At 40.4% G+C, this 17,346-nt stretch overlaps 1 protein-coding gene across 1 annotated transcript in view; it reads left to right on the forward strand.

Annotated features, from left to right (window-relative positions):
- LOC126293431 (ras-related protein Rab-8A) overlaps positions 1–17,346 on the forward strand; it is a 246,654-nt gene that overhangs the window by 205,487 nt on the left and 23,821 nt on the right. Inside the window, exon 4 of the mRNA XM_049986656.1 lies at positions 57–146. Coding sequence (XP_049842613.1) covers positions 57–146 — 90 coding nt within the window. The remainder of the gene's footprint in view (positions 1–56; positions 147–17,346) is intronic.

Below are 17,346 nucleotides of genomic sequence, written 5' to 3' on the forward strand. Positions count from 1 at the left end.
AGCTGTTCTCATTGTAAATGCACGCAAGTTTGTCTCTGTACTCTCTTTGTTTGCAGAACGCATCCCCGGACGTGGTGAAAGTTCTCGCTGGCAACAAGTGTGACGCAGTGGCCGAGAGGGCGGTGGATGCGGAACGTGGCCAGAAGGTAAACTGTATGCTATGACCACTGCTGTTGCACTAAAGCTGCTGAACTCAAAATTTATCCATGGCTATACTTCCGAGTGTGCCACTTTCATTTGTAAGGGGTAGTCAAATAAAATGAGACAGAAAAAGATAAAAGTAATCAAACAGTGTATTATTTCAAAAGTAACTGTTAATACATTTACCTCACTCTTAGACAAGACATTCAATGCCTTTGTGCAAAAATGTTTTGGTTGCCTGCAGAACCACTATTGTACCCAGGCATGTACCTCTACCTCAGAAATAAAATTACTGTTATGAATATCTTTACTCAGGACTCCATAAGTATGGAAACTGGGTGGGGAGAGATTGGGGACTGTACAGAGAATGTGCAAGGGCATCCCAGCAGATCTTCTGCATCCCACCCACATGTTGCAGAGATTGTTTTGTGTATGCTGCAGAAGTTTTGCTGGGAAGCCCTTACACATCCTCCTTAGAGTCCCAATCACTCCCCAGGAAATTTTCATATTTTTAGAACCCTTGAGAAAGACATTAGAGGCTGTCCATTTGCTTCATATGAAGAGATGTGCACCCAGGTACAGTCATAATTCTGTTGGCAACCATGAACATTTTTCCACGAAGGCATTGATTGTCTTGTCTCTCAGTCAGGTAAAGGTATTAACAAGTATGACGTTTACTTTTGAAATAATAAAAAGTTCTCTTCTTTCTTTCCATCTGTCTTGTCCAATATTCTGTTCTTAATTAGCACAGTTCATTTGTGCGCACACACACACACACACACACACACACACACACACACACACACACACACACACACACAAACACACACAGCCACTGCATGGATAGGAGAAGAAATAAGCAGGAGAGTTAAACCATCCTTGATGATTTTATTTCTATGGACAGTAGATCTTATCTTTTGCCTTCCGATGCTGAAGACATCATCAGAGTCAATATCAGAAAACACTTGTAAATTCAAATGAGCTCAGCAAGCCAACCAATTGGAAAATCGTGTAGACAAGGGATGTGTAAGCTGCATAAACTGGCAATTGTAAATAATGAAAAGTGTTATGTCATGCACATGGGTACCGAAAGGACTTTGCTAAACTTCATTTACATGATAGTCACATGAAACTACAGGTTGTGAATTCAGCTAAATACTTGGGGATTACAACTGTAAATAACTTGAACTGGAATGATCACACAGATAATATTGTGCAGAAAACAAACCAAAGAGTGCAATTTATTGGCAGGACACTTAGAAGATGCAACAAGTCTGCTAAATTGACTGCCTACACTACACTTGTCCATACAAATAGGGCTGGAGAATATATTGAAAAATTTCAAAGAAGGTCAGCTCGTTTTGTACTATAGCAAATTATGAGAGAGTTTCACGTATATCATACACGAATTCGGGTGCTAATTGTTAAAGCAAAGGCATTTTTTGTTGTAGTAAGATCTTTTCATGAAATTTCAATCACCAACTTTGCCCTCCAAATGTGTATATATTGTATCGGTGCCCAGCTGCATTGGGAGCAATGATCATCACAACAAAGTAAGAGACATCAGAGCTTGCACGGAAAAAATTAAGTGTTCTTGTTCCCACTCTTTGTTAGAGAGCAAGGTCATGGAGAAATAGCTTGAAGGTTGTTCGATAAAACTTCTGCCAGGCACTTAATTGTGAACTGTAGAGCAATCATGTAGATATACATGAACTGTTTATACTGGATGTCTCAAAATAAAGTTTATACATGATGTATATGTCATTCATAGAGGTTGAAGTTTATCAAAAAATCTTTATTTATAACTGAAATATACAGTTTAGGAATTTGCTTCTTAAAAATAATGTGGTTAACAAGCAGTCCAGCACACCTGTGGCACTCATTTAAGCAATGAAAAAAGTTTTGCATGACTACTCAGCACGCAGACATAGCGATGGGTGCCAGTTTGCTGTGGATATTTTCTTTCATTTACTCCAGAGAAGTTGTATTATTGACAAACACTTTAGATCTGACATCTTCTCATAAAAAAAATCCATTGGCATCAGATATGGACTGTATGCGGATCAGATCACATCAACCCCCGCCACTCGCCCTGGTGATCGATGTGCCAGGGAAAAATTTCACGAACTCACAGTATAGCCACATTGGATGTGTGTGCTGTGGCTCCATCCTATCAAAACCTTGTTGTTTGGTTATAACCAGGAAATTTTTGCAATTGAGGCACCAAAAAGTCACTTAACATTGTCACATAATATTCTCAATTCACTGTAACTGTACGACTGCTCTAATCATCAAAAAAGGAAGGGACAATTATTCCTTGAGCTGACATCACAGTCCGTACAGTAACTTTTGGCAAATGGAAAGGGTTTCACATGCTTCTGCTTGCACTCCACTAGCAGGAATTTTGATTTTTGATTGGACTGTTCGTGTGAAAATGAGCCTCACCAGATAAAAAATGATGTTAATTGTACGGACCTCGGTCATCTCATTAATGAACTGCAGCCTGTGTGTAGCATCCTGAGATTTTAATTCTTGCACCAGTCATATTTTGCAAGAGTGCACTTCAAGGTCATTTTGTAGGATTTGTTGCAGTGATGGTCTGTTCACGTTTAAATGGAGAGATTAGAATTGTCACAAAGAGACTGATTTATGCTCTCCATGGATTCATCCACTCTTTATGACATCTTTTTCTCTGAAAGACCCAATGAAAAAATCATCAGCACATCATATTAGAAGAGTAAAAATTGCGTGGAGTGATTTTTCTAAACTAAACAGAGTTTTTGTAGCCAAGCTTGTAACGTACCTGAAACTGAAAGTTGAAAGTCAGTGAGTAGTGTCTTCCTCAGCTGTGTTTTGCCTGCTGCAAAAATAATCAAACTAATTTGGTGTCGCAGTTTTGTACCACAGATAAAACCTGGGTGCACTGCCTCAAATGAGAAACAAAATGGCAATGCTACAGGCAGGAGTGTGTCGTGCAGCACCGATGAACGTGAAGTTGGTTTCACCTACTTTGCAGCCAGCATTTTCTGCAATGCTAATGGCATTCTTCTTGTGGATTTTCAAAAAAAAGAGTTTGTCTTTCTCCAGGGCAGTGAACCTGCCTCCCAAATGTGTTTTGGAGTTAGTATCACATTTCTGCTCTAACTTTATCTAAAGAAATTTTGTACTGGAAAACTTTTTGAATCAAACAAAGAGATAGTGGAAAACATGAACAGGTATTTTATAGGCCTTCCAGAATAACATTTTAGAATGGAAATTATTCACTGAAGAAATCTATGAAGTGCGTTGACCTAAGAGAGACTACTTTGTTCAAAAACGCATGTGTAGTTGCTTAACGAATACTCTCCTTAGCTGCAATGCTGGCAATCGACCTCAGCCTTCTATACATTCTTCTTTTCTATCTTCCTTTGCACCATGGACTGTACTGCTAACATCAAAATAGTATAAATTCTGTCAAAGCGTGCAGTTTGTTTCAGAAGATGAAATGTGTGAGGAATTGTCAAAGATCAACAGGCTTTTTTTCATCTTTATTGGTGGTGCTTAAAGTTTCTGTTCTATACAACAATACATGTACCATCACTCTTAACTGACAGATTTTATCTCCTTCAGAGTGAAGAAAGTTTTAGACACATTGATAATGGATTGATTAATTTCTTGTTTTAGGTTGTTATGCCTGTTTAAACAGGTGCCAAGGAGTTTAAAATGATCCACTTTGGCTATGTTCCATATTCCAATCTGTAAATGGGCATTATCAGGGGCTTCTCCAAATATTTCTATCATCTCATTCTTCTCTGCAATAATCCTCTGTCCAATCTCACTGACATTCTTTGTTAATTTGAGGAACAACATTTTTGGACCATACTGCGTATAATTTTTTACTTTTTTTATTGTTACACTACTGGTTTTGGGAATTGCCCATTCTGTCTCTAGTAACATATGTGGCTACATCATTAATTTAAAAGTCACAATCTTGTCAAATGATAACGATGCACATGTGCTGAGGATGTGGAAAGGATTCTAGACAGGTGGAGGGAATATTATAAGAAGTTTCTGAGTGCTGAATGCTGAAGATCTCTAAAATACCTTCCCAGAAGGAAGGATTGTGGAGGATGTAGAGGAGGAAGAAATTGAAGTGACTCTACAGGACATAGATAAAGCAATTAAGAAACTGGAGAAGAATAAGGCACAAGGAGAAGATAGGATGCTGACAGAGATGCTGAAGGCAGGAGGTGAAACAATTCAGAGAGAGAGATACAATCTCAGTGAAGTAAGGAGAAAGTAGATCCCAAAAGAATGGAAGTCAGTTACCATTGTTCTACTGCACAGAAAGAACTATAAACAGAATTTCAGTATTTACACAGGTATTGCTCTGCTAAGCATACCATACAAAGTTCTATCATAAATACACTTCTGGAAACTGAAATAAGAACACCGTGAATTCATTGTCCCAGGAAGGGGAAACTTTATTGACACATTCCTGGGGTCAGATACATCACACGATCACACTGACAGAACCACAGGCACATAGACACAGGCAACAGAGCATGCACAATGTCGGCACTAGTACAGTGTATATCCACCTTTCGCAGCAATGCAGGCTGCTATTCTCCCATGGAGACGATCGTAGAGATGCTGGATGTAGTCCTGTGGAACGGCTTGCCATGCCATTTCCACCTGGCACCTCAGTTGGACCAGCGTTCGTGCTGGATGTGCAGACCGCGTGAGACGATGCTTCATCCAGTCCCAAACATGCTCAATGGGGGACAGATCCGGAGATCTTGCTGGCCAGGGTAGTTGACTTACACCTTTTAGAGCACGTTGGGTGGCACGGGATACATGCGGATGTGCATTGTCGTGTTGGAACAGCAAGTTCCCTTGCCGGTCTAGGAATGGTAGAACGATGGGTTCGGGTTCGATGACGGTTTGGATGTACCGTGCACTATTCAGTGTCCCCTCGACGATCACCAGAGGTGTACGGCCAGTGTAGATCGCTCCCCACACCATGATGCCGGGTGTTGGCCCTGTGTGCCTCGGTAGAATGCAGTCCTGATTGTGGCGCTCACCTGCACGGCGCCAAACACGCATACGACCATCATTGGCACCAAGGCAGAAGCGACTCTCATCGCTGAAGACGACACATCTCCATTCGTCCCTCCACTCACTCCTGTCGCGACACCACTGGAGGCGGTCTGCACGATGTTGGGGCGTGAGCGGAAGACGGCCTAACGGTGTGCGGGACCGTAGCCCAGCTTCATGGGGACGGTTGCGAATGGTCCTCGCCGATACCCCTGGAGCAACAGTGTCCCTAATTTGCTGGGAAGTGGCGGTGCGGTCCCCTACGGCACTGTGTAGGATCCTACGGTCTTGGCGTGCATCTATGCGTCTCTGCGGTCCGGTCCCAGGTCGACGGGCACGTACACCTTCCACCGACCATTGGCGACAACATTGATGTACTGTGGAGACCTCACGCCCCACGTGTTGAGCAATTTAGCGGTACGTCCACCCGGCCTCCCGCATGCCCACTATACGCCCTCGCTCAAAGTCCGTCAACTGCACATACAGTTCACGTCCACGCTGTCACGGCATGCTACCAGTGTTAAAGACTGCGATGGAGCTCCGTATGCCACGGCAAACTGGCTGACACTGATGGCGGCGGTGCACAAATGCTGCGCAGCTAGCGCCATTCGACGGCCATCACCGCGGTTCCTGGTGTGTCCGCTGTGCCGTGCGTGTGATGATTGCTTGTACAGCCCTCTCGCAGTGTCCGGAGCAAGTATGGTGGGTCTGACACACCGGTGTCAATGTGTTCTTTTTTCCATTTCCAGGAGTGTAATTCATGAAAAGCTGAAGCCTTTCACTGAAGTTATTTTTGAGTGTATCTGGCTGGTTTTTGGGCAGGAAGATCAACTGTGGATCAAATTTTTCCTGTGACACAATTCTGGGACTAGTGCTGGGAATTCAACCATAGGTTCCTGCTAACATTTGTAGATTTGTCAAAGGCTTATGATAGAATACATGGTGTACCAAGGAAGTTAATTAACTGGGAGGAGGTGTGTACAACAGAGACCAAAGTGAAGGAGAAATACCATGGGGAGCTATCCAAGGAATTCAACATCAGAAGAGTTTTGAGACTAGGTGGTGCCATTTCAGTATTGCTTTTTAATTTGGTCCCCGAGAAAGTAATTTGGGAAATGAAAAGAGAAGGCAAAAGGGTGAAGCTAAATGGAAGAACACAGTTATTGGGATATCCAGATGACATTGCAGCCATACCAGAGTCAGAGGAAGAGATGGCAGAAACCATAGCGAATATAGCAAAGAATATTCAATTTTCTGTGTGAGCTACACAGCCTCAATAAATTTGTAGGGTGACATTTTTCTCCTAGACTGAATATAATTTTTATTTTTATTTTTCACTCTACTGATTTTGAACATTGTCCATTCTCAAGTGTGCCTCTAGTAACATAATTGACTACATCATCATCATTAATTTAAAAATCACAAATTGAACATTTGACAGTTCATTGAGTCTGTGTATACAGTGTGTTTCATAGGAAATATTGCAAATGAGGATGTTTGATGACTGTGCATTTCACAGTTGTGCATGGCATGTGAATTTTAAATTAATGATAATGTAGCCAAATGTGTTACTAGAGACAGAATGAGCAATACCTGGAACCAGTAGTGTGAATATACACAAATTTCGAGCTTTCGCAACCCAAGGTTGCTTCATCAGGAACCTCTTTCCTGTTGAAGCAACCTTGCGTTGCGAAAGCTTGAAATTTGTGTGTGTGTTTGTGTGTTTTTAATTGTCTCTATCAACATACCAATGCTTTCTCGCTTGGTAAGTTACAGCATCTTTGTTTTTATGTATATTTTTCCCACGTGGAATGTTATGCAGTCTGGTCCAAAAATGTTGTTCTTCAAATCAACAAAGAATGTCAGTGAGATTGGACAGAGGATTAATGGAGAGCAGACTGAGATGATAAAAATATTTGGAGAAGCCCTAATAATGCCCATTTACAGGTTGGAATATGGAACATAGCCAAAGTGGAAAATTTTAAATACCTTGGCATCTGTTTAAACAGGCATAAGAACCTAAAACAAGAAATTATTAAGTCCATTATATATCTGTCTAAAGCTTACTTCACTCTGAAGGAGATAAAATCTGTCAGTTAAGAGTGATGGCACATGTATTGTTGTATGGAACAGATACTTTAAGCACGGCCAATAAAGACGAAAAAAGCCTTTCGATCGTCAAGAGAAAATCTTGAGAAATATCCCTGGACCAATCCACCAAGAGAACACCTGGAGACAGGGAGAGAACCAGGAATTGCACAGCTTGGTGAAACAACTATACACCTTCCAGAACATGAAAGTGTGGAGAATATGCCTGGCAGGACACACCGTTATACACTTGCTGGGCTGAAGGGTGCTTAAGGGAAAATCTTATGGAGTTCGTCTAATTGGAACATCAGGGAAGCTATTGGAGGATGAATGACAGAGCACCTGTACACAAGAACTAAATCGAAAGAGAGCACAAGATTGCCATCTGTGGAGGAATATTGTAACGTCAGCACATGAGCTTCACAGTTCGTGATTACCAATATGTATGTATGTAAATTGTGCACTAAGAGTTTTGTGTAAAGTTTGTAATCTCTTCATGACCTTTGGGTTCTTACACCAGTAAGCCAACAAATTTAGTCCCTAATAATACATGTGGTTAATAATAAGATTACTTTGAATACAGAGAATACATTGAAGGCATCTATGAATGTAAGCACTTATCTGATGATGTGACTGATGAAGAAACTGTAGTCCTTATAGAAGACGTAGCGGTTCCAGTAGTAGGGTCAGCTTTTCAAGCCTACAATCAAATAAGGCAGAAGGCATAGCTAACATTCATTCAGAATTTCTGAAAAACATTAGGCGGAGTGGCAACTAAGCCACTATTCAAGATAGTGTGTAGAATGTATGAGTCTGGAGGTGTATCATCCTCGGAAAAATATCATTCACACAATTCCGAAGATAGTGAGAGCAGATTAGTCTTAGAACCATTGGACAATCAGCTTAATGGCCTGTGCATCCTAGTTACTGACAAGAATAGTATACATAAGAATGGAAAAGAAAACTGATGATCTGTTAGATGACGGTCTCTTTGGCTTTCGGAAAGGTGAAGAGAGCAGAGAGGCATTTCTGTCATTGTGACCAATAATGGAATCGCGACTTAAGAAAAATCCAGACACTTTCATAGAATCGGTCAACTTTGAAAAAGTGTTCAACAATGTAAAATGCTGCCTTCTGTTTGAAATTCTGAGGAAAATAGGAGTGATCTATGGGGCAAAATAGATAATATACAGTCCTAGAGAACCCAGTAGTGCTTCACAATTGCTAAATACAAAGTGTGTTCAAAAAGTAAGGTGACTTTATATTTTTATGAAAAAGTATTTTATAGTCATCAATATTCATGTTGTCCCTTTCAAAGTAATCCCCCTCAGATACAATCCTTGTTCCAATCACTTCTTCCAAATCTCGAAGCACTTCTCATAAGCACTTTTTGGTACAACTTTGAGTTCTTCCAGTGATGGAGTTTTTATTTCCTCAATCGTTGAAAATCTTCATCCTTTCATTCATCTCTTCAGTTTTGGGAACAGGAAAAAGTCACAGGGGGCCAAATCTGGTGCTTATGGTCACTGAGGTATGATTTTCATGTTGTTTTTCACCAAAAACTCTCTCACAAGCAACAATGAATGAGCAAGTGCATTGTCATGATGCAAAACCCATGAATTGTTTTTCCACAAATTGGGATATTTTGTGTATTGTTTCTAACAAACAGCACATAACATCAAGGTAATACTCGTTATTGACCATATGACCTCGAGGCAAAACTTCATGATGCACTATGCCATGGTAATTGAAAAAAACCATGAGCAAGATTTTCATATTTGATCAAACTTGGTGCGCTTTTTTTGGGTGCACTTTTTTGGTATTGGCTCTCCGGCCTGCTTCTGTTGGGACAATTGAGCTTTGGTTTGAATGTCGTAACTGTAAACCCATGTTTTGTCACCAGTTATGACCCTTTTCAGCAAATCAGGGTCATCACTGACGTCATTCAAGAGCTCCTTATCATAATTGAGAAGTTTTGGAGCAAACTTTGCTGACCCACGTCTCATGCCCAAAACATCTGAAAAAATTGCATGACACAAGCTGACTGATATGCCAGCATCCTTAGCAACTTCTCTTGCAGTAATTTTATGGTTCTCCAAAATGATTTTCTTCACAGCTTCAATGTTACCATCTGTTTTTGTGCTGGGGTGTCCAGAGCGAGGTTCGTCATTGGCATTTTCTTGGCCATCTTGGAAGAGCTTGTACCAATTGTAAGCATTTTTTTAAAACCTAGAGCCTCACAGTATGACATTGTCAACTTTTCAAGTGTTTTAGAGTACTTGATTCCATTTTTCACACAAAATTTGATGCAAATTCTTTGCTCCATTTTTTAATAATTAGCAAAAATTGCCACACATACTAAAACACATCTAACCTTTCTATCTGTGAAAAACAAATGAAGTATGCTGTACACTTGAAACTGTGAATATAGGTTTGGTATGTGCGTACCAACATAACAAAAAAAAAAAAGAAAGATCGAAAATTGAATGTACATTGCGTACATTTGAAAAGAGATCGTATTTTTTGAACAGCCCTCGTATATATGCCCCCCCCCCCCCCAGTCTGTCTATCTCTTACCCCTCTCACTCTGTTGTTTGTAGTTATTGCCAACTAAACCTTGATTGAGAATTGAAGTCACTTAAAATGAATGGGTAAATCAGTTGGGATCAGTTGCGTATGGGGTGTGAGAGATACCTCTCCAGTTACTGGATTTGTGAGACTAGTGACAGTATTTCACATAGTTTTAATCTGTGAATCAAGAGGATTACAAAGTTTTTGATGATTCAGATTTGTTAATAGTATTCTAATCATAAGTTGAGCAGCCATAAATACACCTGTTTTCTGCTAAAACTGACTGTGAAGAAGAAGAAAAAACAGCAAATAGTTGTCCATACAATTTTGTTTAAAATTATATGTAAGGAAAAAAATATGTACAGTAACAAAATTTGTATAATGATTTAAATGCCTTACTGTCATAGTCAAAAGTGACCATAGAAAAGAAAATGTAACCTGTACATTTTCACAGCATGGCACGACACAGTACAGTGTTAACTTTCTTGTGGTCAGTTTTAACAGAAAAACCTGTACATTGTTGTTTTAAAAAAATGTATAGCCTATGTCAGTCACAATGTTTGTTAGAGTAATGTGTAAAAATTTGAAGTAAATTTATCAAGGACTTTCCAAGATTTTTGCAAACTTTTCCATTTTATATATTACATATGTATTTATATATTATGTACATGGAAAATATACACTGCCTTTGTCAATCCGAATGTTGCTATAAATTTGCTATATTACTGACTGACAACTTCAGCCATTAGCAACTCCATAAAAAAAAGGCCCTTGGTCATGCACCAGTCTGTATATAAATGAAGAACAATTATCATTAAGTTTTAATTTGTTACGGTTTTTCATTTATCATTATGTACAAAGAGGAATATAATGTACACAAAGTTTTAAGTTTGACAGCATGTACTGCATAAACAAATGACACTGCAGAGAAGCATTTTTGTTAAAAATAAACTTTCCCATATAAAATTTTGCAATATTTTATTTTTAAAAATAATATAAAAAATGCAAATTGTGAAAAAAATAAATCAGTTTGTTACCACCATTTACTGACATTGCAATATCAACATACCATCAGTTGACACTTTAATATATCTTTAAAAATGTACTAAAGATTGTTGATTGTGAACCTTTGAAATCTTTGCATTTTAAATAGTTTATTATAACAATTATGATGTTTTGCAGTTACTTCTATCTGAAAACTATACATATTTTGTACAAAAAGCTGCATTGCTTGAACGAATTATTGTCTTCCTGGCTTTAAAACTATTGAATCAATTGAAGAGAAACATGTTTACACTAAATTTCAGTCAGTACAGATTTATAATTTTGCATTAGAAGTGAGAGGATGAACTTCGTCTTCAGATTAAATTACTTCCAATGATGGTTAATATTATTATGTATGTGGAGAAATGAAATGAAATCAGAAATATTTAACAACATATAAAAATTACAGTGTATCACGTACTTCACTTGAAGTGTGCTTTCCTTACACCTATTTGGTTTTTGGATAAGATATTTCATTTACCAGCTGTCACAGTTGGCTAGCTGTATATCAGGATGTAAATTACAGTTGGCACTGATGTTCACATTACATAAGTTTTCGACATTTCTAATATACAGTGTTAGGCAGCTAAGACAGCTGACCCCAAATATGTATAGAATGAATAAATTTATTGAGGTGTGGTTTTCAACAAGTGATAGTAGATAATATGGTGAATTTCCTGACATTTGAAAGTAATTTTTATCTTTTATAGTCACTAAATTATGATATCAACTTGGTTTTTTCTTGTGGAAGTATATATTTATTTTCTGTGGCATTGAAAAGAAGCTTCTAGGATAACTTCAGCTACATAACATGTATGGGATTTGACTGAATAGTATAAGGATAACAGTGATGCAGACAGACCCTGTACCTCCATCAGGAGAAGAGGTTCCATGTACTTCCTCCATGCCATACCAAATGTGAGCAAGCACATAACTCATGTAAGGTTCTTGTGTTTACCTGTGCACTTGAAGCCCATCAGTATTCTGCTGTTGTAACAATCAGATAACTTGCTTGTTAAGCAATTGAGACGTTCATAATGTATATGGCAGTAGAAAAAATGGGTACTATTTAGAGTGAATGTTGCCAAACTATTAGAGCACCAGTGTCATTGTATGCTGAAGAGCACCCAGGTCATTTCAAGCACTCATGATCTGTTTTTGCAAACATTGTAAAAAAAAGTGCTAGAAACTCTAAATGTGGAGAATATAATGCACCTAGGAAAAAGAAGAGAATCTAATGAAGTGAATGATACTAACATTTTAGCAGCAGAATTTCAAAATTGTTGCAACTCTCCAATTGTTATCTGTGAAAGTGCAAAGAGATGCAATACATCCATGCAAAATTTTGTTTAAGGAAGATACATCATTTACCAACCACAGGCAAGCCAATCTTCACAGTGTGCATGAGTCATCAGCTGAAAATCCACGCCGACTCAAAGAAGTGTGCAAAAGTGACAGTTTTTTTCTATTGGTATTTTGTGCATATTTTTCAAGACCAGCATCATTGGTGTCTGTTTTATTGATGGAAATCTAAATACACTCAAGTTCCTAAGATACGCTACTGCTGCAGTTATTGGAAGACATCCCACTGGATATAAGGCAATCAGGGTGGTAGCAACACGATGGAAGTCCCTTCCATTGGATATGTAATAACTAACTCTCTTAGGAGAACATTTGGAGAGCATTTTATGCCTTTTAACACAGTTATGTGCCGCCATTAATTCGAGATGAACTTCGGTGTGCAGTGTTGTTTCTGCAGAATCATTTTATAGTGTATAGCGACACTCAAGCTCAACAGTTTGAGCACTTGGTATGACAGCTATGATAGTAAACATGCAAACCATACCTGAGTTACCTGTTTGCTTATATTTGGCAAAATAGGCCAGAAGTTTGTGGAATGTTTTCTCCTGATGGGGAACAATTATTTGCAGAACTGTTATCTCAATACTATTTGATTGAGCCCTGTACATTTTCTGTCACTGAAGTTTTTCTAGGAGCTTCTTGAAAATATGCCACAGAAAAAAAGTATATACTTCTATTGGGAAAAAAAGCAAAGTCAGTGTTGCAATTTGCTGACTATAAACGATAAAAACTGATTGCAGACATCAGCAAATACACTATAATGTCCACTATAACTTGGTGAAAAATGCACCTCAATATACAAAAATGTATCCACTGTTTAAAAGTCCATAACTTGCAAACTAATTGATGGAGTTGTCTCATTTTTGGTGAAAGTGTAGCTTAAAGTCCAACTTAAAGATATCACCATAGGTCCAGAATGAGATTTTCACTGTGCAGTGGGGTGTGCGCTGATATGAAACTTCCTGGCAGATTAAAAATGTGTGCTGGACCAACACTCGAACTCGGGATACGAGAAGGTAGGGGACAAGATACTGGCAGAAGTAAAGCTGTGGGGACAGGATGTGAGTCGTGCATGGGTAGATGGTAGAGCACTTGCCTGCAAAAGGCAAAGGTCCCGAGTTCGAGTCTCGGTCTGGCACACAGTTTTAATCTGCCAGGAAGTTTCATCACTGTAGGTGTTCGAAATGGTCACCATTAACATCCACACACAAATGATGCCGCTGAACTGCAGCACAAACTACTGACTGCAACATGTTCAGTTGGATATTTGCACATGACTGTATGATGGATTCTCGAAGTTCATCCAATGTGCATGGCTTTTGTCGATAAACGACGTCCTTTAGTGTTCCCCCACAGGTAAAAGTCCAGAAGAGTTAGGTCTGGGGAATGTCATGGATACTCCACAGCAACTCTACAAGATACACCCTAACACGAGTTTGGTAATAGGCTGGGGCAGCATCTTATTGAAAGTAAACTCTTCCATCTCCATACAAGTCTCGGATGGCAGATAAAATGGATGTCTGAAGCTTCTGAAGGTACACCTCACCGGTAACTGTGCCATCAAAGAAAAATGGCCCAATCGAGCCCCGGTAAGACAACCCACACCAGACATTTACTCGTGGCAAATTCATGGCTTTGTCTACATGGACATTTGGATTTTCGGCGGCCCAGTAGATGCTATTGTGGCAATTCACTGTACCATTGAGTTTGAACTGTGCCTAATCAGACCACACAATCACCTCTGCAACCTCTTCATCATTGCACACCATGTTAGTAAACCACTTGCAGTACTCCATTGTATGATCTGGATCGTCCTCGTTCATTGAGTACAGCAATCGTGGGATGTAGCACTTCCACTTCGCTGTCTTCAAAATTCGCCGAACACTTGAGCAACTCACTCCAGTTTCACGGGCACATTGTCTCATAGACTTCTGTGGTGAGCGAGTGAATTGTTTTAGCACACAACGGGAGTTAGCTGGGCTTGTTACTGTTATGAGTCATCCAGATCATTGTTTGTGTGTATCTTTAACACAGCCTTCAGCTTCAAATTTGTCTCGAATGCGATGAGTCGTTGAACGTGTCAGTGGCTCTGTGTGATACACATTTCGCCATTGCTATCGAACCTCATTAATGTTTTCGTAGTTAAAATACCACTTCAATACTGACTTCCTTTCATTGAATGTAAGCATTGCACCAGCCATGTTTACTCGAGTGACTAGGTGCAACTAAGAACAAAACACTGACTATCTGGTGATTGTCATCTGACAAAACAAAACAGTGCAATACAACACTTGTGTGGCGATTGCCAGAACTACAAACTACACTCCTGGAAATGGAAAAAAGAACACATTGACACCGGTGTGTCAAACCCACCATACTTGCTCTGGACACTGCGAAAGGGCTGTACAAGCAATCATCACACGCACGGCACAGCGGACACACCAGGAACCGCGGTGTTGGCCGTCGAATGGCGCTAGCTGCGCAGCATTTGTGCACCGCCGCCGTCAGTGTCAGCCAGTTTGCCGTGGCATACGGAGCTCCATCGCAGTCTTTAACACTGGTAGAATGACGTGACAGCGTGGACGTGAACCGTATGTGCAGTTGACGGACATTGAGCGAGGGCGTATAGTGGGCATGCGGGAGGCCGGGTGGATGTACCGCCGAATTGCTCAACACGTGGGGCGTGAGGTCTCCACAGTACATCGATGTTGTCGCCAGTGGTCGGCGGAAGGTGCACGTGCCCGTCGACCTGGGACCGGACCGCAGCGACGCACGGATGCACGCCAAGACCGTAGGATCCTACACAGTGCCGTAGGGGACCGCACCGCCACTTCCCAGCAAATTAGGGATACTGTTGCTCCTGGGGTATCGGCAAGGACCATTCGCAACCGTCTCCATGAAGCTGGGCTACGGTCCCGCACACCGTTAGGCCGTCTTCCGCTCACGCCCCAACTTCGTGCAGCCCGCCTCCAGTGGTGTCACGACAGGCGTGAATGGAGGAACGAATGGAGACGTGTCGTCTTCAGCGATGAGAGTCGTTTCTGCCTTGGTGCCAATGATGGTCGTATGCGTGTCTGGTGCCGTGCAGGTGAGCGCCACAATCAGGACTGCATACGACCGAGGCACACAGAGCCAACACCCGGCATCATGGGGTGGGGAGCGATCTCCTACACTGGCCGTACACCTCTGGTGATCATCGAGGGGACACTGAATAGTGCACGGTACATCCAAACTGTCATCGAACCCATCGTTCTACCATTCCTAGACCGGCAAGGGAACTTGCTGTTCCAACAGGACAATGCATGTCCGCATGTATCCCGTGCCTCCCAACATGCTCTAGAAGGTGTAAGTCAACTACCCTGGCCAGCAAGATCTCCGGATCTGTCCCCCATTGAGCATGTTTGGGACTGGATGAAGCATCGTCTCACGCGGTCTGCACGTCCAGCACGAACGCTGGTCCAACTGAGGCGCCAGGTGGAAATGGCATGGCAAGCCGTTCCACAGGACAACATCCAGCATCTCTACGATCATCTCCATGGGAGAATAGCAGCCTGCATTGCTGCGAAAGGTGGATATACACTGTACTAGTGCCGACATTGTGCATGCTCTGTTGCCTGTGTCTATGTGCCTGTGGTTCTGTCAGTGTGATCGTGTGATGTATCTGACCCCAGGAATGTGTCAATAAAGTTTCCCCTTCCTGGGACAATGAATACACGGTGTTCTTATTTCAATTTCCAGGAGTGTATTACACTACCAAAGATGAGACAACTCTGTCAATTAGTTTGCCAGTTATGGCCTTTTAAACAGTGGATACATGTTTTTGGACCCCTCTGTATTTATTTATTCATTCTGGATATATTTGGGATGGCCTGTCTTAGCTGTCTCACCCTGTACAAACAGGCAACAATGTTCTGTGTCTAGTAACAAGTATCAGGTAAAAACAATAACTGAGTCACTGTTTATTTATCTCCATGATACATTTAAACAGTTTAAACCTCATTCATCAGGTGGATTTACACTTGTTAGTATGCCATATGTGTGTGTCATATTATGATTTTTGGAGGAACTTATGGCATTGTCTAGGGAAGAATTGAAACACTGTTTCAGAATTTTTTGTTGATAAAAACTAAACGTGTATCTAATGGCAAAAATTTAAGTAAAAACACAATGCCTCTAGTGGTCACAGTTTTCTTTCACTGTTGTAATGTGTCACATGTATATTGTTGTATTTTGTAAACAAAGATGGCATCTGGAAACTATTAGGTGCAAGGATCATATAGCAAACGAGAAACATTATCACAAAGTACAAAGAATATACATCATAACAACATTATTGCAAATAAGTTTTGAAGATCTTTTTTTTGAGGTGTTGAAATAAATATTTCAAGCGGTATAAAAATTTGAAACTTTCAGGTATAAAAATTTAACAGTAAACTCTATGAACAAGCAGATGGCTGGGCAGTGGACTCAGGCCTTTCCAGATTGTTATCTGAAATAAGATTGGCCAAGCGGTCTAAGGCACTACAGTCATGAGCTGTGTGGCTGGTTCCGGTGGAGGTTTGAGTCCTCCCTTGGCTGTGTGTGTGTGTGTGTGTTTGTCCTCAGGATGATTTAGGTTAAGTAGTGTGTAAGCTTAGGGACTGATGACCTTACCAGTTGAGTCCCATAAGATTTCACACGCATTTATCTGAAGTATTTATAAATAATTTAGAAGACAAAATGCTGAATTCCAATCATCACCTCCTCAAAAATATCACCTACTACTACAGATATGTAGATGATACCATCATTTTAATCAATGGCACAAAAGATGACATCAGTGAGTTTATCCAGTTATTCAACAGCTCCCATGGAAACATAAAATTCGCAGATGAACACCAGGCAGGTGGCAGTATATATTTTTTAGACTTTACCATTAGAATAAAGAATAGCAGATGGCTGTGAAAGGAACCTGTGACCATTGGAGGTATTCTATTTTACTTATTTTATTCTTACCATTAGATCTATGTTTGGTGTTTTTCCAAAAAATAAAAAGCCAAGCTTGTTGCAAAATAGTGTTTTATT

This window comes from Schistocerca gregaria, chromosome 10, assembly GCF_023897955.1.
Source record: "Schistocerca gregaria isolate iqSchGreg1 chromosome 10, iqSchGreg1.2, whole genome shotgun sequence".
Classification (NCBI taxonomy): Eukaryota; Metazoa; Arthropoda; class Insecta; order Orthoptera; family Acrididae; genus Schistocerca; species Schistocerca gregaria.